The sequence below is a fragment of the Lycium barbarum genome, chromosome 10 (genome assembly GCF_019175385.1).
Source record: "Lycium barbarum isolate Lr01 chromosome 10, ASM1917538v2, whole genome shotgun sequence".
Lineage (NCBI taxonomy): Eukaryota > Viridiplantae > Streptophyta > Magnoliopsida > Solanales > Solanaceae > Lycium > Lycium barbarum.
Window position 1 is genome coordinate 32,985,307 of NC_083346.1, and position 24,287 is coordinate 33,009,593.

The following is a 24,287-nucleotide window of genomic DNA, read 5'->3' on the forward strand; positions in this document are numbered from 1 at the left end:
TTAACCTACATGAACAACATACCCAGTGTAATCTCACAAGTGCGTCTGGGGAAGGTAGCTAGGATGTACGCAAACCTTAACTCTATCTTTGTGGGGCTATGATTAACCTACAATTACATTAAATTAATTATGTGGTAGAAAAATATAATACAAATTATACTTATTTAATAAAAATTACATATTATTTCATATTTTGAGTAAGTACGGGCCTCCGATAACTAGTACATATATATACAAGTATTAAAATAAAGGAGAAAGTTTAGGCTGGTGGACCTACCTAAGCCCACCAGTTACTATTTTCACCCATAGTTGGGCCTTCAACAATGCAAGGCATTTTCAGCCATGATTGGGCCTTCTAATGTAAATATTTGCTTCCCTTTCAATTCCATTAGACTCAATAAAAAATAATAAGGTTGGGCCTCAGGCCCACCAGGTTTCAAATGCAAGGAAATGGCCCAAGTGGCCTCGGTATTTAATCACATGGGACACAAAAATAAAATAAGGATTAGAAGATATCTAGGACTTGTTCATTCATCTAATATAAATTGACCTACACAAGTATACCAAGTATATACGAAGCATGCATAACAATATCCTTAAGCAGTTGGCATACATAGAGAAAACAACTAGCCCAGATTATAACCACAAGCCCAATTTGAAATAGGATGATGAAAGATACAGCCCAGGTAAAGGAAAAGATCCTAACTCACAATGAATATAAGAAAAAAGCCCAACATAGTCATGAACCACAAAGAAACAGGCCCAAGTATATACTACTTACAAGAGAAAACAGCAATACCAAATCCACATAAGTGATATACCATACTTGTACTAGATATACAAGTGTTTATACACCAATGATATACAGAACTGAATTTGTACCAGCTGCACCTGCTCTTCAAGGTACTTTTCAGGAGAGGTTGGAGGCTGTCATCACTAATGGGAAATTCTCTGTCAAAAAGATATATGTAGCACTACTCCCTCAGTGTCCAAGAGTTCCTTGGAACAGTATTACTTTGCACCCTAATGTGCATCCAAGGCACACATTTATTGTGTGGCTTGCTCTGATGAGAAGATTGGCAACTGTGGATAGACTAATGAAATTTAGTATTTATGTACATATAGACCCTCTCTGTGTCTTCTGTGGTGTGGCTACTGAGACCTTTTCCCATCTATTTTTTAACTGTGCTGCTGTTAGGACTGTTTGGCAAAAGGTCCTGTTGTGGCAAGGTTTTCAGAGGACAGTTGGTGCCTGGGATACAGAAGTACAATGGGTTGCAAGTTGGGCAAGGAAGAAATCTGGACAGGGTGCTAGTGTATGTTGCTCTTTTGCAATGGTGGTATATGTTATATGGAGGGAAATGAATCAAATGACATTTCAGAAGGGACACAGACAGAGTTTGTAAAGAGCTGGCACTACACCTATATATTAGAGGAAGGAGATCAAGACCTGGAAACGATGGCTATTAAGGCTCAATTATGCTCCATGAGGTGCTGAGTATTGCTGCTGTGTGTGTGTGTTTGTAGGAGTTATGCATTGTTTCTGGTGCTTTTAGATTGTAATTCTGTCTTTTGTTTTGATGCTAGTTTTTAGTTAGGCTCCTTGTATTGGGTCTGTTTTTTATTATCTTTGAGAGACAGGTGGTCAGCTCCTGGTTGGCTTTGTAATTTGTCACTTTTTGGTAATAAAATCATTTATTCACCAAAAAAATGATATACAGAACTGTATATACCCAGTATACTTAGGTACACTTCTTGTATATCCAGACAGAAATCAGTATTTAGATCCAGAGGGAAGCACATTTATTCATTTTTGACATCCAAAGGCTATATTAACAAAGCAGGGAAACAACACCAAAAAGGGAAGAAAAAAGAGCACACCATGAAATATATGTAGACAGGAGGTAAAAGCCAAATAAACCATCAGTGCACTACTTTAAGGATTAAGACATTTCATGTCATTTTAAAACTTCAAAGAGTGATTTAACATGTGGCATTCATGGACTCCTATCAAGTTGTTTTAACATTCTTTTCAACACCACATTAAACATATGCCACACTAGACCTTAACTTACTCAAGTTGGTTGATAATCATGCTCAGATAGGTACTAGCAAGTTCACAAAGAAGCATTACACAATCACTTAGTTAAGAGGCATGAGTATTTGATAAGTTTAACTGAATATAGACAGGCAGGACTGAGAAGATGTTTGAACCCTTCTATCACATTGGCATGCACACTAAATGGTTTATTCTCAATGATAGCCTTATATGAACACAAGCAAACAGAGTAGACATGCTTCCATAAATGAATAATTGGATAAATAGGCAATTTTTATAAGTGTAGCATAGTATCATCTAAGATAAGGAGACACACTCACAAACTTGGATCATGTTACATTAGTTGTCCTAAGGGTCAAACAAACAAGTTTCAAAAAGGGTATAGTCTCTATGTGCAAGTCTTTAAGCTTCGTTTCTGCCTTTCAAACACAGAACCAGTTACTTCACTAATAGGATAGTGTTAAACAGGGTTAAAGGAAGTATTTATGGACTTTAAACAGGCTCAAACCAAATGATACTATGCAAAAGTAACCACTCAATAAAATAGAGCCATTCAATTAGGTGTAACATGATATTCACATGCAATCTTACATGAATAAGATAATATTAGGCAAAAGGGTTTAATCAGATGTGCCTCAAATTTGTAAGTGATTTATCATGCAAACTTAACCACAAAAAATAATTTAAGTGATATGCACACACTGGACTAGACTAAGCAAGATCCTCCACGCCATTTGTATTCAAATTAGCATGCTTTCACAGGTTATGAGTCAATATGCAACTATGATCCAACTAACAGAACTTCACATAACATTCTCAAGCAAACAAGATCCATGGATTACACTAACAACAGGTTAATATTATACTAACTTCATTTTAAACAAAGTCATAAGTAACTATAACTAGTTAAAACTGAGCAGAGCAAGTGCTAATAAGCTTTCAAGAGTCATACTAACCTAAAGCAGACTCATAGCAATTTAAGACACCAAAATATGAGCCCAGATCACAATATTTGAACATATGAAATCATAGACTCACTAACATGATCCAAAACTGAGCATACAGAGCAATAAATAGATTTAAAGTAACATGTTAGCAGCACTTGGCATGTAAAGGTCTGATTAAACAAATTGTAGGTTAATTTAAGGCATAACTGAGACAAAATTGATCCTTATTGGTAAGCAGTTTCAAACCCGAACTATATAATGCTAAATCAAAGCAGAACCCAAATGACTTAGTTTAGGCAGACTAATCATGCAAAAAGCTAGTGCACAGGAGCATGATTAACAAGCTACCTAATTTAAACTAACAAGTGATTAGTACAAACAAATACATGTAAGCTTAAGGCACAAGGTTGATCTAAAACTTGCATATAAAGCTAACAAATACAGAATAAACTAAACAAGACTAATCAAAGACTAATTATGCATAATACAAGTAAAACAACTACAAACAGGAACTAAACTACTCTAAATCACATAAGCAGTTAAAAACACTCAAACAATTACTGAAAATAACTTAAAGGAAGATGATTTACCTTTCTTAGGCACAACCAATGGTCGAGAATGGACTTGAGATCCTTGCTCCTCCACTCAAATTGCTCAGCCACACACCCAGAAAACAAAAACTAAACTTTTAAAACTTAAACTTAACTCGAAAAATTAAAGGTCTCAAGCAAATTGCTAAGACCCTAGGTATTTCGAGTTTTTGTGTGAATATCAGATATTTGGTCATAGCAAACTGTGAATTGGTGTTCCAACCCTAAAATTGAGAAACTCTAATCCCAACTCGATGTGGGACTGAATTTTTTTTTTGGAACAAATCCCTTAATTCGTCAATCAATGGCTAAGATGTAAGCCAACAAAGGTATGAAGGGTCAGATTTGACCCAAGTTGGATCAATCCATTCGGTTCCGTGTGAACCAATGAGAATTCGCAATTCAAAAACGAAACAAGACAAGAACCATTAAGGTTTGGTATTATTTTGACTGTTGATTTGCAGAATAGTAAGAAGAAAATGCAAACAAATACCTGTTTAGTTGAGTTTTGGCAAAAAAGGGGTGGAGCATTAATTTCTTTGCCCCAACGAGCCATACCAAGACTGTAAATGCTTCGCGGGTCCGTGAATATTGCCATTTTCGGCATGTGTGACGACACGAGGAGAGAGAAAAAATAAAGGGGCCGGCGCTAGGGTTTTTCTTCTGTTGAGAGAAGAGAGGAAGGGTGTGTTTGGTTTGGGAAAGAATGAAAAGAGGAAGGGGTCTTCCCCCCTTTAGTTCATGTCTTGGGCCGGGTCAAGTCCAAACGGACTTGGCTCGGCCAACAAAATAAGGTGGTAGGGGCCCAATTTGTCATATATCTATGATATACATGAGTATACATGTATACTCATGGATATTCATACTCATGTATGCTCATGGATATTCATATGGGTATATGGGTGGGCCAAATATGCAAATCTAACAAGTAGCCAAATTTAAATAATGTCCATTAATTGAACATTTTAATTATGACCACGTTATAACTAATTGACCAACTAAGAGCTAATTTTGCAAAAATGACCTTAATTGAATTAAGCCATGAAATTGGGGCCATAATCGACTGATAATTGATTATTTCAATTGTAGCCACTACTAGCCATGTAGCAAACAACTTACGGACTTTAAAAAAAATTAAATGCTTAATTAATTATGATTAATACTAATGCACACAGAGTATGCAAAAAATAAGAATTGAGGAGTAAGAATGATTCATTTATTTAATTAATCAGATTTCTTGAATTAAATGGAGTGAATTGCTTGCTAATTGATTTCTGATAATTTAAACAATCAAATAAATAATTTTTCTAAATTATTCCCTTAATTAAATTTAGCAAATATCTCATAATTATTGCAAAAAATATGTAAATTAATTTCCAAATGATTTATAGTATTATAGACTATTTTGCCAAATGAATGGCAAAAATATTAACTAAATAACTTTATAAAATCATTTTGACTTGTAGAAAAATATATATATTTCACTCCGTTTAATATCCAAGGAATCTGAGTAATTAAAATAAATTACGGGAGGTCAAAAATTAGGTGTCAACAATACGTACTAAAGGGATGCTTATTTTATATAATCAGGTTATCTATATAATGAACACTTGAAAGCACGTGCAAAATATTTTCAAAATATGAGATGAAAGTGTTTAATAGGAGCATTTAATATGTGTTCAAGTGCTCAATTAAAATATCCAATAGTTCGACTATCTAAATAAAATTTACTACAGTAACAAATTTAAAGAGTAAATATCTCAAAAGATCACTCAACTATAAGAAATTATGTAGCAAAGTCATTGAACTTTGTTTTGTATCAATAAAGTCACTCAACTTAGGGCTTTTCTCTTATAAAATCACTCAATCAAATTTGTCACTAAAAGCTCCACTTTGGCCCCTTAACGTTTGGTTTGGAAAATAATAACCCCTTCACATTTTAAATGGGATAATAAACTCCCTTGATCTTAAATCAATGGCTAGAAATGAGTTGAATTATTGCATATATGTTTAAAATGTCTTGATTGCTATTAATATAAAAAAATTATGTTTTAATTTTGATTAATTTTTTGGTTGTGATTCTTGAAGCAAAACTTCTAAAAAAAAACAAAAAAACACACACACACACAATCAGACAGAGTCATGTGACTGATAACCAATTTAAACATTATAAATTTTAATTAGACATAAAAGGCACCAGAAGTCATCTAACCAATTTAAATAATTATAAACATTTCCGCCTAACCAATTTAACCAGGATAATACACTAAACATTTCTGATGATATCGAATATCTAATTCATTACAAAAACAGAGAAAATGGAGAGAGAAAAAAAAGAAAAGAAAAAAAGGAAACCACCTCTATTCTTTTTATTCACTTAATAAAATAGCATAAATAAGTAAGTACAATAAATCAGATTCCAATATTACTATACCTCTTTGTTGAATTATTTCAAACTTTTCTCAGGAGTTGACAACCCAAGTATCACCTTGAGCAAGTGCTTGAACATAACCTCTACTAGTAGTAACTTATTAAGATGAGATCTTCACTCTCAAAGTAAAAGGAGTGACATTCAGTATTCATTTGTAGTATCATTTTACTACACCCTTGTCCCTACAAAATATTAGTTTGATTTATACGTCATACGAGGAGTAGTGGTAACAAAATAGAAGGCAAAAAAACGGTTGTCAAAAGTATTGCATTAAGACTTAATTTTGATTAGCAAAACAGATCGAGACCTAGAACTGTGAATTCCTTCCGTTGACATATCACAATTCACAATAATTAATCTCAACATAAGATTTCGCATAGAAATTACAATGTTTGGTTAGCTAATACAATAGGAATAATGAAAGGTTTTTATTGGTTAGAAGGCTTTTGGCTTGGTTATCAGTCACATAACTCTATCTAGTTTCGTTGCAAAAAAGAATGGCCAAGATAATATGGAGAAGTTTTACTTCAAGAATGACATAAACCCTTTTTTTGTAATTGCACAGATAGTCAAAATAGTCAAAATTAATCAAAATTAAAAAAATACCATAAAAGACAAATGAGTTAAAACATAATTTTTTTATACTAATAGCAATCAACACATTTTAAACATATGTGCAATAATTCAACTCATTTCTAGCCATTGATTTAAGATCACGGGAGTTTATTATCCCATTCAAAATGTAAAGGGGTTATTATTTTCCAAATCCAAAATGTCAAGGGGGCAAAGTGGAGCTTTTAGTGGCAATTTGGTTGAGTGATTTTATAAGATTTTTTTTTTAAATTGAGTGACTTTATTGATATAAAATAAAATTTAATGACTTTACTGTATAATTTTTCATAGTTCAGTGACCTTTTAAGATATTTACTATAGTCGAACCAAAAGAAAAGCTAGATGGCTAGTAGAATTGAGACTTCGTATTTCTTTTGTTCTTCCCAATGAGAGTTCAATGAAATCGTTGAGATATTTCCTTTTTCTGTCTTCTTTTCTTTGCGTTACTAGAAGCCTTATCCATTATATTAAAATTGATTTGACAACGTTGTCAAATGTAAATGGAGATTCAAATAATGAAACTCGTACAAGAAAAATAAGACCGGTCCACGACTTTTTTTTTTCTTTTTCCATTTTACGTGATTATTATAACTCGATCAATCAATTAATTGTACCATCCATTGCTGACTGAGTATGACCTAAGACACCCTTTTCGAACCTTCGTTGAGTTTAGTCAAGGGAATCCAATGAGTAGTCAGATTACTTTCTATTATGATATTTTGGCATTTTATAAGTAAGTTAAACGATAAATAGCTACCAAACATGTCAACTTTATTTTCTAAAAATTATGAAAATGATATTCAAGAATCAAGACCATAAAGATATGAAGTGATTAATCCTCATTTTTAAGATTCTACGTACCATTTAGTTCGGGTTTTTCTTCCTACATTTTTACCATCCTCTGCACGTCCAAGGCATGGCCACCACTTTTTTAATTCATCGGTGAAAGAAAGAATAAAATAAAATAAAATTTAAAGAATAAATCAGATTAATTTAATCATTTGAATTTTTTATGCTCGTGATACTTTTGGGAATCCCGACAATATATACCTATTAATATGATGTTCACCACACCACATATTATCGGTCTGATATTTTTTACTGATTTATGACATTCTTCATAGTATACATGACAAATCGAGAGGTATAGACACAATAGCAGTAATTTTTATATATTCGTTTTGTAAGTTTACTAGCAATAGACCATTAGCTATAACAATAACTAGTAAAATAAATTAGGAGTCGAGTGAATTTAATAATAATTTTAAGGGACGTGTACAAGTCAGATATAACCATTAAAAAAGGACCAACTGGAATAATTTTCCCCGTAAGATACTCGACCATATAAAACACATATTATGGTATTTTCTCTATGGACTTGAAAATTTCATATTAAGGAAAATAATTCATCGTAATTCGAAAGGTCAAAAACACTAGGATACTGTGGGGGTACCCTTACTATTTCGAAAGAAGAAACTTTTGTTATTTCTGTTCCTACACATAGACAACAACAGCCTCGAGTCCAAACAAATATCAAAATCATTTTATAGTTTATATCGTTTTATAGCTAAATTGCAGCTTCCACTATTATTTATGAGAAGAACTCTCTTACCAATGAATTGGAAACTTTTAGATTTTTTAACTTTTACATGAAAGCATAGTCATGATTTTTTTTTTTTGAATTTATCTATCTAAATATTGGTATTCCCTCGAGTGTGTGAATTGTGAATTCTTCAATTTTGAGTGTAAATATATAGTAAATGAATTAACAATAATAAATTAGTTATTATAATTTGCACAATAAGATATATACTTGAGAGGAAATGATCTTGGATCAATTACAATTTAAATTGAAAAATTGATCCTACAATTTTTTATATTTTATTTGCTAATTGCATGTATTATATTTTATTAATCTTTTGTGAAAAGATTCATATAATTAAAAAAATATTGTAAGGGGTCATAAAATTACTTGTATATATATATGCCCTCTCCAGTAACAATGTTCAAGTTTTTCGAGAAAAAAGATTCTATATTTACCCATCATAATTGGTTGTTTCGCCAAACTTCTAAAAATAACTTATTTAAAAAAAATATTTTTTTCAAAATTACTTTTCAAAAAAGTATTTTTGGCTAAAAGCAATTTGTGTTTGGTCAATTAATTTAAAAAAATACTTTTGAGCAGCAATTAGTGTTTGACCAAGCTTTTAAAAAGTGCTTTTGAGTGTATTTTTCTCAAAAGTACTTTTCAAAAGAGTGCTTTTGGGCAAAAACTATTTTTTTAGCTTCTGAAAAACTGCTTCTGTAATTCCCAAAAACACTTATTTTCTCCCAAAAGCTTGGCCAAACACATCACTTTTTTTAAAATAAGCATTTATTAAAAAAATAAGTACTTTTGGGGGAAAAATAAGCTTGGCCAAACACCTCACCTTTTTTAAAATAAGCATTTATTCAAAAAATAAGTACTTTTGGGGGAAAAATAAGCTTGGTCAAACACCTTACTTTTTTTAAAATAAACATTTATTAAAAAAATAAATACTTTTGGGAAAAAATAAGCTCGGCCAAACAGGCTAAGATTTAAGATTTTATCCTTAGGTTGAAGCTTCATCAGTAGTCAAGAAAAAAATAAGACTTTTCTAATAGCTGAAATAAGATTAGACGAAAAGTTAATGGATGAAAAATAATTTTATTTTTTAATAGTACATAAATAAACTTGCCCATTTTCCATAGAGTAATATAACACACGTATGTACATGTTATTTTCTCATGAACCTAAAAATTCCATAATAGAGAAAACAATTCGTCAAAATTTGAAAGGTCAAAAACAATAGGATATACCGAAAGGAGTCAAAGGTTTGCCAGTAGTTGTATAGAGGGGCAAATTCATCGAGGATCCCAAAGTCCCCACACAAAGCAAAATCCTATAAATTGTAGTTAAAATAGAATTAGGAGAAATCTATCACCGATCACCATTAACAATATCCAAGTTTTTCGAGAAAAAAGATTCTATATTTACCCTTCAACTTTGACTAAGATTTAAAATTATCCTTATGTTGAAGCTTCGTCAGTAGTCACGAAAAAAATACATAAGACTTTTTTAATAGCTGAGATAAGATTAGACAAAAAGTTAATGGACAAAAGATGATTCCATTTTTAAGTGAATAAATTTGATCATTTTCCATAGTAGAGTAATATAACACACGTATACTACCTCCATCTCAAATTATTTATTGTGATTATTAAAAATAGTTTTTCCAAATTATTTGTCGTTTGAGAAATTTAAAACATAATTAATAATTTTTCCCCAATTTACCCTTAGTATTTTTTTGTCATTAATGGAAGACGTATAAATAGAGTAAACATTTAATGATGAGAAATTATAACCTAGACATAAATAAAAGTAAAATTAGTCAAATACCCTCCTGATTAATATTTCTTAAGGGTATATAAAATAGAAAAATGATAAATAATTTGAGACGGAGAGAGTACATGTTATTTTCTCATGGACCTGAAAATTCCATAATAGAGAAAACAATTCGTCAAAATTTGAAAGGTAAAAAACAATAGGATATTGTGGGATACACCCTAAATAATTATTTCGAAGGGAGTCAAATTAAAAAAAAAAAACATTCCTCATGGATCCCAAGTCCCAACATAAAACAAAATCCTATTTATATTTATAGTTAAAATACAATTAGGAGAAATGTCTAATATATCAATTATCATGCCTTTTTCTTGATTTCCTCTTTTTCTACAAATCCATTAATCTAAACACCCTAAGCTACCCTATACCCTACATCCCCACCCCTTTCAACTTCCACGCCGCCTTCACGGAATTAAGTCATTGAAAATTCTAGGCTATATATTACTGTACATTTTATCGTGTCATATTGATACTGATTATAAATCATTGAAGAAAAGGTGAAGATTATGATGGTGGTGGTTGTTCTTTAGCATTGGTTTTATTAATCTCTTTGTTATTGAGATTGATAAAGAAAGAAAGAATAGAATGTGTGTGATTATGGAAAAAGAGGGTGGTGATGTGCTGTTGGTGCCACCCACAAATTTCTCTGCTGTTGAAGATAATTGCATTTACAGATCTGGCTTTCCTAAGCCTTCCAATTTCCTTTTTCTTCAGTCCCTCAATCTTCGCTCAATCATGTTAGTCTCTTTTTCTTTCTTTAAATGAATTGCAAATTTCCATTCTTTTTTCTTGGTTTTATTTTCAAGATGCTATAAACAATAACATACCTAGTGTAATCCCATAAGTGGGGTTGGAGAGGTAGGATGTACACAGAACAAACTCATGTTATTCTTTTTCTTTTAATGAATTGTAAATTCCCATTATTTTTTCTTGGTTTTATTTCCAAGATTTGTTTGTCTGAAGAATAAGATGCTCTATTGTGAAATTGCAGTTAAAGATTTGTTTTTTTCATGAATTGGGGTTTGTGTTTGCAGATATTTGTGCCCTGAGCCTTATCCTGAAGAAAATTTGGAGTTTCTTCGAATTAACAATATCAAGCTTTTCCAGTTTGGAATTGATGGCACTAAGGTAATTCTTTTTGTTAAAATTAAAATCTTTGTTGATTGTTTTTGGGGATGTGGTTCTGTGTTTATAGCAGTTGTTTTTCGGGGTTTGATTTATGTTTTCTTGGTTAAACAAATTGAAATTCAACAAAAGCTATGTGAAGGAATTTGTCTATAATTGAGGGAATTTCGTAATTGAGAAATTTTGTCCTTTTTCTTCTTTCCCTTTATTCGTTTATGTACTTTCTTGGGGTTTTATGATGAGCTTCTAGTTTTATCACTTGATTAATTGGAGGGAATCTAAACTCTAAATGGTGCCAGTTCACAGTAATTGTTCTTCTTGAAATTTGTTCCTTAAAGGTTGCAGTTTTAGGAGCCATTTTTATCCTTTTCTGTTGCATTTCTGGAAACGAAACGGTTGATTTGTGTTTGACGTTGTGAGCTTGACTCTAAGATTAGAGTTCAAATTGCATAAGAGTTGTTTTTGTGTAAAGAACAGAAATTTAGATTGCATTACCGTCAGCTCCTATTGTTGTAATGCTTTTAGCTTCAATATATATTAATATTGAATGAAGGTTTATATGCACAGATATTGTTTTTTCCCCTTTATTTTATGGGCATAAAGTATACTGTTATATTGATATTAAAAATCAGGCTAAGAAACTTGTTAATGTCAATTTTCAGTGGTACAAACTTTTGATATCCATTTTGTTGCATAAGTATTGCTTGTAAAATGGAACCTTTTTCCATTCAGGAGCCATTAGTTATGTCCAGCAGTGCTATAACAGAGGCTCTGAAAGTGATAACTGGTAAACAATCTATGCCCAGTCTATCTGTTACTATGTTTTACGAGCTATTAAAATCTTAGTACATGAATTTTTACTCTCTTTTTGTTTTGGTTCTTTAGATGTCAGAAATCACCCAGTTCTCATCCACTGCAAGCGCGGAAAGGTACATTTTCTTGTTTGATATTTCATTCATATTCGGGAATTTCATCAGTGTTAATAGATGTATACTTTTTTATTTTTATTTTTTTATTATTGAACCCAATTCCTATAGTCGGGGATACCACTCGTATATCTTCTTCTGATCTAATAGGAAATCCGTTGGTTCATTGTGCTGTCTCTCATGTATAAATTATGAAATATATCATCATCTTAAATGGATTAACTCGGACAGAGTGAGGATTTGTATATCCAACCCAACTTGCTTGAGATTGAGGCGAAGCTGCTATTGGTGTTGTTTAGCTAATCTATAATTTTATATTCACTACAAAAAAACTGGAATTAGCTATTCATTGTTAATCCGTTGCTAAATTGCTTGTAGCGAACACAATTTTTTGATAATCTGTCACTAAATAGGATTAACGGCGCGATTTTCTTGTTTAGCTACAAAATTTTTCCGTTACTAATTCATGTTTTTTAGTAGTGATTATGGCTATTGTTTTCGTTTGAATTTCAAGCATCATATATAGTCGTTGTGAATTAACTTTGTTTCGTTTATTTTCCCAATTGTAATCTTTATAATTTCTTCACAACTGATTCAAATTCCCATGTTATTGGTTGTAACAAGCTTGTACTTTTTTTTTTTCCTGCAGCACCGAACCGGTTGCCTTGTTGGGTGCCTGAGGAAGTTGCAGAACTGGTGTATGTCAGCTGTGGTGGAGGAGTACAAGCATTTTGCTGGCACAAAGTGGAGAGAAACAGACCTCAAATTTCTGGAAAATTACGACGTTTCATCAATTAGGCATTGCCTTGAGAGCATAATCTACAGGTACTATGGCTCCAAGAAGAGGCGCTTGCAGTACAGTGAAGAAACTCTGCAGAAGCCTCAGATGACTTCTGTTCTATAATAGAGAGGGATTATCCACCTTAATTTTTAGCCTGGATTGGATAATTCCCATCATTTAATTTGCTCTTAATTTCTTTCTCTTTAGTCAATTAAACACTGCTTCAGATTCATCTATACACCAATTTGTTTCTGGGATGCCTTACTTTCCACTACTTAATTTTTTTCTTCCTTTTCTTTTTCTTCTGAAACCAGAAATATTAATTTCTGCATAAATTCTTGTGTTTGTACTATTCATTAACCTTCATATTAGACAACTAAAAAGATTTATAAGTTCAAGGCATAAATTTGGACTGAGACGGACGTAGATGAAGCGACATTGACCAGTGACGATTCATATAGTTGACCAACTTGGCAACATTGACGACGATTCATATATTGCTTAGAGTTGAGGTATATAATAGTAGTATTACTAGTAAGTTCAGAGTTTTAGGCACATAGGTGATTCTATAATAGTAGTAGTACTAGTAAGTTCCAGGGTTTTAGGCACATAAGTGATTCTATAATAGTAGTGGTACTATTAAGTTCTTTGGCACATAGGTGATTCCAAAAGCACACAGAAAGATGGAAGGTATAAAAGATGATCGGTGCATTCCACCTGAATTACAATACAATAATAAGAGCAATACGAGCAAATGAAAAAAGGCATCACTCCTACCACTATTTGGGCCAATCTATTGGTATTCATTGTAATGCAATATATTGAATGTTGAAAACCTCGTCACTCATTGTGATAAAAAAGGGAGTAATTACGTGACATAACAAACATACAGTGGGTATTGACATTTAATAGCTATAGTTTAACTTATTATTTCTCATAGCAAACATTTGTGTATTAATGACATTTAGTAACTATATATATATATACACACACACAAAATAGAATACCCATCAAACTATTCACTTCCACCTCAACCCTCCCATCTCTCTCCCCCTCTTCTCCCCACTGCTCCGCCGCCGGCCACCACCGATCGCCGGAGCTCCGGCAAAATGCCGTGCCCCTTCACCACCGTCACTGCCAGCCCCTTCCCCTTTTCCCTTTCTTTCTCCGGCGGAAATTTTTCCGATGCCGGAGACGGAGAAAAAAAACCATCACAGCCAACCTCGCCGGAGACGCTATCTCCGGCAAACCACAAAAAAAAAATTGAAATCAGATCTGCACGGAAATACTTTGCTGCAATGTTAACAAACAAGATCCCTAGTTTTTGCTGCAATGTTAGATCTGCAAATTGAAATCAGATCTGCACGTAACCTCAGTTCATTTAGATTGTAACAATGATTTCATAAGATTCATTTTGTGTCATTCATTTAGATTGTATTCATTTTTTTATAGTGTATTTATTAATTTTTTGTGTATCTATATTTTTATGTATTCAGTTTTTACTCGTTGTATTCACCAATATAGCGAACTCGTTTATGAATATAGATAATTATTTCATGAATACAGTGAAAAAATAGCTACAAATGAATACAGTTGAGTTTCACGAATATAGCAAAAAAAAATTGTATACAGCGGAAAAAAACGAATACAACAATTATTGGTGTATATGTATTCAATTTTTACTCGTTGTATTCATGAATACAACAAGTCAATTTATGAATACAGATAGTTATTTTATGAATACAGTTGGAAAAAAAATTGTTGTATTCATGAATACAGCTAAAATAAATAAATTGAATACACATGTGGGAGCTAGACTGATTTGCTACAACACGTAAATATTGAAACATTAGCTATGCAGCTTGTTTAACCCAAATGTTTGCTATTTATGTAAAATGCCCTAAAAAAAGAGCTAAAGTGCAGATGTCTTGTGATCCACCAAATACAACCTCAATAACAATAAAATATGAAAATGTCTTAACAGAAGTAAAGGAGCATGAACTAGGGGAAAAGATAGTAAAAGAAGGCAAAGGAAAAGGAAATGAAGGAGCACACCTTTTTTATACATAGTGGATCTACTTTCGTATGTATCTGACCCAAAAGTTGCAAAGTTCACTGTCCTAATCATATGATACATGAGAATATGCGACTTTTGCGGGTGTAATATCGGAAAGTTGTGGTGTTTTGCTATTGGATAAAAGAAAGGGAAAAAAAAGGAAAATTCTCTTTCTTTGCTCCAAAAGGCCTTGTTGGCCAATTTGTTGGGGTCCATCACCATGTCCTTAATGTGAGGTTATTCCTTTTGGGTTGATTAGTATTATATCTAATTTTGTACTTTTGTGATATAGTGAAATTGGTCCTCTTCACCTGTTTATTAGGTTATATTGACCGAACAACATTGACATCGTGTCTCCTCTATTTGCTTTACTTAACGTTATTATTGTCTTTGTAAAGTGTTATTATAATACTGTTTGGTTAAATTCCGCACTACCCAAGTTCCCGAGCCTAACAAACAGGATTATAATTCTAGGATCACCTATCCCACCTTTTATATTGATAGATAATCCCATAATTGTGGTATAAAATTTGTCCTGATTTTGCTAATACCCTCGATCAAACACATGACGAATTTAATCACAAATTTTATATTAGTATAACCCACTTGATCCCTCCAACCAAACGTCCTAAGAGTTACTTAAACTAAAAAGGGATTTGCTGTTTCAGACAAACTGAAAAGTAAAGTAGAACATATAATTTGATATAGAGAGAGTACTAAATTTAGAAAAGATGGTAAATTTCACATTCCTTGGACTATTTGTTTTGCCTTGGACTTGAGATTAATTACGTATTGAGATGTCTAACATTAAATAAATGTCCATTTAAAACAAGCTCTGGTTTTGCTATTTGTTTTGTACAACATATGGTGCCAACATTTTATCAGAGTTGTAGTGAAATGATAAGAAAATGGGAGGAGATTGTTCCAAAGGAAACATCATTCGAGCTCGATGTATGGCGAGACCTTCATGACCAGTGAAGTCATTTCTCGCACTGCATTTGGGAGTAGCTATGAAGAAGGAAGAATAGTATTTGACCTTCAGAAAGAGCAAGCTGAGTATGCAGTCGTAAAAGGTCGTTCAATTTAAATCGAATAGCGCGGAAGCAATGATTTCAGAATGACTACATCGGAGGTGATTGAAGAGTGTGAATTATTCTAATTTGCTGGACAAGAGACCACTTCAGTGTTGATTGTTTGGGCAATAATTTTACTGTGCCTACATCCCGAGAGGCACGTACTTGCTAGAGAGGAGGTGTTGCAGGTCTTTGGAACTGATAAACCAGATTTGGAAGGACTACGTCGATTGAAAATTGTAAATACTTTTCACAAGTTTGTTGTGCAAGTTAATTTATAATAGCCCAAGATCATTGAATAGATCAAAGATCAAGAACCCTATAAAATCAGGATAAAACACATAGCTGTTAAATCGTCTTGCCCATTATTAATGTTGTTCCAGTTAGATAGCAGATAGAGTTTGCATCTGCTATGGCTTCGTAAATATCTCACTTGGTAATCAATACAACCGTTGGTTACCAAAAGAAAAGCGAAATTATTCCAACCAAAATCAGATAGAGCACATCTATCGTCTTACATCTATCGTACCCAGTATTTATATCAAACCAAGGTGTGGTGCGTAGTGCGGTGAAAATCTAGGATTTAACGTCCAAAACTCCTTCAACTTCAACTTTCCAAACCGTGCCACCAGGAGTGTTAAAATTGTTCTTGTAAAAAAAAAAAAAAAAGGAGGGACCCCCAAGTGGGGAGAACCTAAGATTGTTCTCAAGTAGTAGAACTCCCATAGTTGTATGTCAAATTTTTAAAATTGTCAAAACTGACAAGACTTTTAATCAAATTCTCATAGATTTATACTTAAACCAATGATTTTATTGAAAAAATCTAATAATCTATGTGGTAAGGTTCAATGGGAATTAATTTTCAGAAAACCATTGACAATGGAGTATTATCTTTTTCGTGTCCTTTTCTGATGAAACCTTCTTTTCTCACATGCTATTCAATCATCAAAAAAATAAAATAAAAAAAAATTAGTTTCTCAAAAGATCTTCGGAGAATAACAAGAAATGAACTCTAGAATCCATATTGTCCGAAAAATTATTTCTTTAGCTCTCAAACCATTTGCAAGAAACACAATAACATCACTCTCCATTAATGATGGCAATGGACGGGTTGGGTTGGATTTGGATGGTTAAAAATAAGTAATGCAAAAATGGGTTTAAACCCAACCCGCCCATATTTTATACGGGCTGAGTAATGGGTACAAGTATGGCCTCAAATGCATTTTTTTTATTATATTGTTTTGGTGCTGCTATATATTTCACTGATAAGTATCCCAAAATAAAAGAAATCCAAGTTTGTGTACAAAATTTTGCTTATGAGCTATGTTATTATATTTAGACATTAGTTCAAACGAATGTGTTAGCAAATTCTAACTTATTTTTGAATGATATTTAAGTATTATCATAGTACTAATAGATAAGTTCTTAGTTTATTTTGATATATGGGGTTTATATTATATGATCCAATCTCGAGACAGTCTAAAAATTACTAGTAATCGAGATACTGGTTGTGTTTCTGTACTAAAATAAACCAAGAGATCTTATTTCCTCTTCTGAAGTTAATTACAATGATCAGCTTTGATTTGCATGAGCCCCATTTCGATCTTTATTTCCGAATTCATTACGAAATAGAAAGCACCAATGAAATGAGACACATATTGGTCTTTCATTTGCAAGAAACACAACAACATCACTCAATGTATTTTCCCTTATACTCTTTCTGTTCCAATTTATATGATACATTTTCTTTTTTAGTTTGTTAAAAAAATAATGATACATTTTTACTTTTAGAAATGTCACAGCCCAATTCGTGAATAGTGATAGCACCTACACTGTCCCCCGGGCAGGCGAACCATTCCCAAATCATTTTAGTCATTTATCAGAATTATGCGAAAATAAACAATAATTAAGCTAACATATTCAAATTATATGAATGATAAGTGCGGAAGTATTACTAACCCCAAAATCTTAGTTCACGCATGCAAGCATAAAATCAACAAGATAAGCAGATAGGCACATAATACTCAATCCAAGGTCACAAAATATCCCATAACTGAATCACAACCTAAGAGGAAGCTTCTAAAACCACAATTCTGTCGAGGCTCCATAATCTCAATCGATAATCGCGAATCCAAGTCCTGAACCTGGACAGAGTCACTACTTCGCAATCTGAGCCAGTCCATAATCCGATCCATGCCACCATAATGATACTAACAGACCATACCAAATCAGAAATAAGAGCTATATAATGATGCAAAATAAAATGTAATGATGTGCAATGCAATGCAATGACTGGCCAAATACCTCAAACCTGTACACATATGCTAATGGTATTGTTTGCCCAATAGTCATGACCCATGGGGGACTCGCGAAGTCCATGTACCCCTTGCTTCGGAACAGACCTCGGATCATGAGTTCACAAATAGGCCACATCTTCACCCCCTATCAAATGTGCCTTATATACATATATCAGGATAGGCCATATCCTCACCCCCTGTCAGATATGCCTTTATACATATGTTGCATGCAAAATGAGTATTTATGGTTCAAGTATAGAACCTCAAGATGAAACATCAACTCAAAATAATCATGATCAATCAATGAAATCAAATACGAATAAAAGTGCAAGTTGCAATGCCATAACCATATCAGGACATAGAATAATCAGCTCAACCCTAAAATGAATCATACAAATCCTCTCGATCAACATAAGAGTCTATGACACCCTTTACTTCTACATATAGCAAGTACCCCTCACAACTAAGTCTTGCATCACCAAAGTGTTCCATTTTCTTTCATAGTTGCCATAAGTCTGTCATCAATTATTTCTGGACCATTTCCATCATTTATGACTGTATGAATGTGGGAATGAGGAATCAGTGCAATGAATGTAAATGAATATGCTATGAAGATCACAACCACTATAAGTTGTATCAAATCTTGCATAACTTCATTACCATCAGCAAATCATAATCAAGATCTCATTTGTGCCGTATCACAAGTACACATCCAATTCAAGCCTAATCGTATTATCTTATCACAATACTCAACGTATTTCCAATTTAACAGTCAATATGGAACATGATCAGCTAATAATATCAAGGTCAAGGAATACAAGGCACCATGCCACAAGTCATAACATGACTCAGATAAATCACTCAACAACAGCAAGGATATGTAATCATCTCAATCAACAAGAAGAGTATAAATTGACTCCTTCCTTCTCATATCACAGCAAATACACCTCAGTTTTTAGTACATAAAGTAATGGCGACAAGCCCACATAATCAGAAATCATACCAACGAAGATAATATCCAACCAAACACCATGTTCGAAGACCTAATCATGCTTTCTCTCGTCAATTCTATACAATATATTTGTTTCGCTAATCAAAGTCAAACTAAAGTAAGTCGTAACCTACCTCGAATACAGAACAGGAGCCAAAAACTACTCCACACGAGCCTTCTGTTTCTGAAGTGTCTCAGAACGGTCAAAGTCTAGCAATATAATGCTAAGTATGCAATAGACCTTCTAATAAATATAGGGACAATATTGGGGAAGAGGACCTAATTACTTCTACTCTTTTTGAATGGTGAAACCATCATTAAATAGTAAATTTATCATAATATCAATCCCAACAATCATAATCTTCCAATCTATGGGTTTTTAATCAATTTAATCCTTCCAAAACAGATTTTATTCCAAAGTTCCCCTTTTTATTAGAACCATAAGTCTCAATACTCAATTCCCAACACAATTAGACAATTTCCCATCTTAGAAGGTGATTACCCATCCTCCTAGATGATTAAACAACAATAAAATCAAGAACTCGTCAATTGTTATAGGGTTTAACAATTCTAGGGTTCTAGTCTTTTCATTCACCATTAAAGAACCTTAGCTAGCATAAGAACTTAAAGATGAAAAGGGAAAGAACAATGAAAAGGGTTAAGACTTACCTTCAAACAGAACTTCACCCTAGCCTTAGAAAATCACCTCTCACTTTCTTGGAAATTGTTTTTGGAGTTTGTGGCTAATGACTTCGAAATTTGCAATATAAAAGTAGATTTCTGTCTCCCGTCGACCGCTGCAGCGGTCACTATGTTCGCTGCAGCGATCTCGCTACAGCAGTCTGACCTATCACTACGGCGGATCTTATTAACTCCCCCAACTCCGCGGCGGCAACCGTCGCCCCGCTATGGCGAACTCGCTGTAGCGGCCTCCTGCCTGCTGCAGCGGTCCCATCCGACTAGTAACCTCTGGGTTTTCACCAGATTTTCACCCAAAATCCTAACATCAATCCGAGGCCCTACAGACACATACCAAACATGCACACATAAGTAAAAATGTACTACGGACTCACCCATGGTCTCAGAATTTCTAGCGGAGGTCTAATTTACTCAGTCACCCCTAACGGAAATAAAACAAGTTTCCAAACAATGCACAACATAGAATGAAATGCCTCAGTTTCTAGAATTCTAACTCTTTAAGTTTTCATTAGACTTACACCTAGTCTCAGAAATGAACCGACAAAGGTAAAATGGTCAAAACGCTCCTAACGACCTAGCGGGTCGTTATAAGAAATAATTTAAAATAAATCTTCCTTTTTTACCCTTAATGAAATAATTTACAACCATACAAATATCTATGACTTATTTTAGATCACAAAGTTTCAAAAGTATTTCTTTCTTTCTTAAACTTCGTGCTTAGTTAAATATATATCACATAAATTGTGATGAGAGAGTATACAATATTGCAAGCAAAACGGAATGCATATATGAAATGGATTCAGCTTGACACCCTAGATATAATTATGAAACAGAAACCACAACTGGAATTGATAATAAACTAGACAAATACAATGACGGAAACATAGTAAAAACAAGGAACGTAACAACAAGAGAAAGGGGATGAAAAGCCTAGACAAAGAAGGGAAATAAAAAGGACACATAATTTAGTTTAATTTTTATCCAAATCAAGGAATTGAGTGTTGTTTTTGAGGTGGACAACATATCAAAATGTCAGGATCTTTCTCGAATTAAGCTGTTACATCTCAGAAATTTTGGATTGTTGCCTTGTGAGTAGGCTAACGTGAGCTCAAGGTGATTGTGGAATCCTTACGAGATTAAGAGAAGTATTAGATAGCTTAAAGTGCGCACCATAAGATTTCGAAGTTATATGAATATGTGAAATTTAGTTTGTTGAAGGAAGTGAAATATAAGTTGTATTCGGAAAGGTTTTCGCTATGATTAAGATAACATTTATTTGGTAATGTCTTGAGATGCCTCTATAGGGCCTATTGTATGGTTAACGAAGTGTTATATAAGTGCCAAGAAGGTTCCACAAGGATTGGAGGTCAAACAAATCAACGAGAGAAAGTTTCGGATAACTGTGAGTTATACGACCACTTATACGGATCGTATATATACGGTCCGTATAACTTTATACGATCCGTATAAGGGGGGTCTGTATAACATGACCTTTATAGAGAGGTACATTTTCTTGGTGGTGTTATACAGTCCACTTATATGGACTGTATAATATTATACGGACCGTATAAGTGGTCCGTATAAGTCCATCGGGCAGATTTTTATTTTTTGTATAAATAGATGACCCTTGTTCTTTTATCTCATTTCCCACATTTACAAAAGTCTTGTGAGCTCCAAAACCCTTCTCCAACCATATCCCACTCAAATTCAAGAGAAAACAAAGATCAAGAGGCAAGAATCAAGATAACCATGTGTTAGAAGTCTTGCTAGGGCTAGTAGACTACAAGAAATTCTTGGGTATTGAAGCTAGGGTTTTCATATAAGTTGATAGCTGCTCGAAAGCTCATTTTTATGAGATAAAAGGTTAGTTTTCATGCTTATTTAATGTTATCATGAAGGCTTGGTTGTTGAACAACTTGGATAGAAGAAGAAAGTAGAAAATGAGGTCTAAATGTAGCTTTTATGATGTTTTTGAGTAGTAAGCTAATTTGAGTCATGATTCTTAGTATGATATGGGTATGATCTTGTTATGGAAGGTAATAATAGTGATGAGGAAGCATTGTATGAAAATGTGCTAAGGTTGGGTGTGAAGTTGTTAGTATATGTATGAACATGGGGATGAATTTTGAAGAACTTAATGGAATGTGATTACTTGATTGTCATATTGTGGATGTTATTATAGATGTTTGAGAGTTGTTTTGTGATATGGTGGAAGTTGACGAAATAGGGGAAATTCTGCCCAATTTTCATTAGATCATGAATTATTCTAGTTTGTATTTAAGAGTATCATTAAGGCTTAACCATGGTATGAATCCTCCTAAATGTAAATTTCTCAAGCTCGACGGTGAACGTTAAGTAGTTAAGAAGAAAAAGAGGTGTGTAAGGCTAACCCTTCTTTCATTAAGGCATGATTTCTTTGCTTTATACCTTTTCATGGGTTCCATAATGTCCTCCAAATGACCCCATCCCTAGAATTACTAAAGCTCACGATTCTCAATATTTTCACGATGCTATTACCTCCTTTATATGATAGTTGATCCCCTAAGGAAAGATGTAACGAAAATGATGATGATGATGATGATGATGTTGGCGATACTTATGGACTCTTATGTATACGTGTATAAGTATGTATGGCTATTATGTAACACCGAGCTTCTATGACCGGATATGACGTCTATCGCGTGCACACCACTGCAGTTGGGTACGGATGACACTGAGCCTTGACAGGGCCAGGTACATGTGACACCGAGCCTCGTCATGGCCGGGTATGTGAAACACCGAACCTTCATGGTCGGGTATAGTACTAATATATAAGCAAGTATTAGAAATGGAAGGCCCCTATTAGAAAACGGGTAAGTAAGCAGGATGGTTGCCACGAGAGGTACAAATGGCTCTATTCCCTCACGGTTCTCCTATCTTATGTTATTTCTTACGCTATTTCTTATGCTTCTACTATGATGTTGATTATGCTTTACATACTCAGTACATTATTCGTACTGACGTCCTTTTGTATGTTGACGTTGCGTCATGCCCGCAGATGGACAGGAAGACAGACTTGATCCATAGATTACTTGTCCAGGGACTGCATAGAGGAGCTCCATTTGATCCGGAGCTGTAGCTGTTGGTATTATTCTTTTGTGTACATACATATAGGCATGGTGGGGTCTTGTCCCGTCTATATGATGTTACATACTTTCTTTAGAGGCTCGTAGACAGTTGCGTATGGTTAGATGTCTTTTAGCCTTGTTGGCTTATATATTGTAGATTATTTGTTAGCCTCGTCGGCTTGTGTATATGGACATGGGCATAGTTGTTGATGATGATATAAATGTGTCATTGCCCAATGTGATTAGTATTATTGATGCATAGAAATCATGAGTAGGCCATGTGGCTCACTTAGATGTGAATATGAAGGTACGATAAGAGGTGCCCGGGTGGGTTAGCACCGGGTGCCCATCATGGCCCTCCTGTTGGGTCGTGACATAAGCTACATCATTCCCCCATCAAACTTACCCATGCTTCTAGAGCAAAGATAAATGTCCATCTCATCCTTCCGACCAAGTGGGAAACCGTTAACAAACATAGGGGTAATATCCTCGACAGTTGAGGGAACAATTTGTTATTAACATTAAAATTTTGATTTTCTTTTGTAACAATAATCAATTTGATTTATTGTGACTAATCAAACTGATTTAAGGAGAAGATCTGATTATATCAACTAAGTTATCCAAATTGCCCTTATTCTAATTGTGAATGCTGGCATTTTTCATTGTAAGGTTAGACTTTTGAATATGTGATTTGATGAAGTTGCATTGCGCCTTCTTCTTTCATGCTCTATTTATATTTCGAAGCCTCGTTAGTTTCATTTTTTATGTTGTATAGCTATTCATTTTCAATTTGGAGTAGTTAATAGGGAAACATCTGCTTGAAGGGAAAAGATCCTTTATATGGTTCGGTCTAGAAATGCTAGTGTTATCATGGAACCTGAACTTATAAATGAAGCACTCATCAAAAACTCGAGTAAATTTCTCAAAAAAAAAGATCACTCAACTATGAGAAATTGTGTAGCTAAGTCATTCAAATTTGTTTTGTATCAATAAAATCACTCAACTTAGGGATTTTCTCTTATAAAATCACTAAGTCAAAATTTGTCATAAAAAATATGATAAAGCAAAATAAATTCATTTTTTTATTCCATACACCCCACAAATAAAATAAAATTAAACAAGCTTCCAAATTTTTCTTATCCATTATGCTATAATGAACAGGCCACCGA

The 24,287-nt window shown here is 33.5% G+C and overlaps 2 protein-coding genes across 2 annotated transcripts; both read left to right on the forward strand.

The window, feature by feature from the left end:
- The first annotated feature begins 857 nt into the window (after positions 1-857).
- On the forward strand, positions 858-1,406 carry LOC132612911 (uncharacterized). Its single transcript, XM_060326983.1, has one exon. The coding sequence runs from the start codon at positions 858-860 to the stop codon at positions 1,404-1,406; it is 549 nt and encodes a 182-aa protein (XP_060182966.1).
- Positions 1,407-10,383: 8,977 nt separating this feature from the next.
- LOC132615123 (tyrosine-protein phosphatase DSP3-like) lies at positions 10,384-13,152 on the forward strand. The gene is made up of 5 exons (XM_060329695.1): positions 10,384-10,800; positions 11,098-11,191; positions 11,921-11,975; positions 12,074-12,117; positions 12,764-13,152. Exons 1-5 carry the CDS (start codon positions 10,649-10,651, stop codon positions 13,016-13,018), a joined length of 600 nt encoding a protein of 199 aa, XP_060185678.1. The 5' UTR covers positions 10,384-10,648; the 3' UTR covers positions 13,019-13,152.
- Positions 13,153-24,287: the final 11,135 nt, after the last annotated feature.

Coding starts and splice junctions, on each gene's coding strand:
- LOC132612911 (XM_060326983.1), top strand. CDS start 858: ATGATATACAGAACTGAATTTGTACCAGCTGCACCTGCTCTTCAAGGT.
- LOC132615123 (XM_060329695.1), top strand. CDS start 10,649: ATGTGTGTGATTATGGAAAAAGAGGGTGGTGATGTGCTGTTGGTGCCA. Junction 10,801..11,097: donor CTCAATCTTCGCTCAATCAT/GTTAGTCTCTTT, acceptor TTGTGTTTGCAG/ATATTTGTGCCCTGAGCCTT. Junction 12,118..12,763: donor TCCACTGCAAGCGCGGAAAG/GTACATTTTCTT, acceptor TTTTTCCTGCAG/CACCGAACCGGTTGCCTTGT.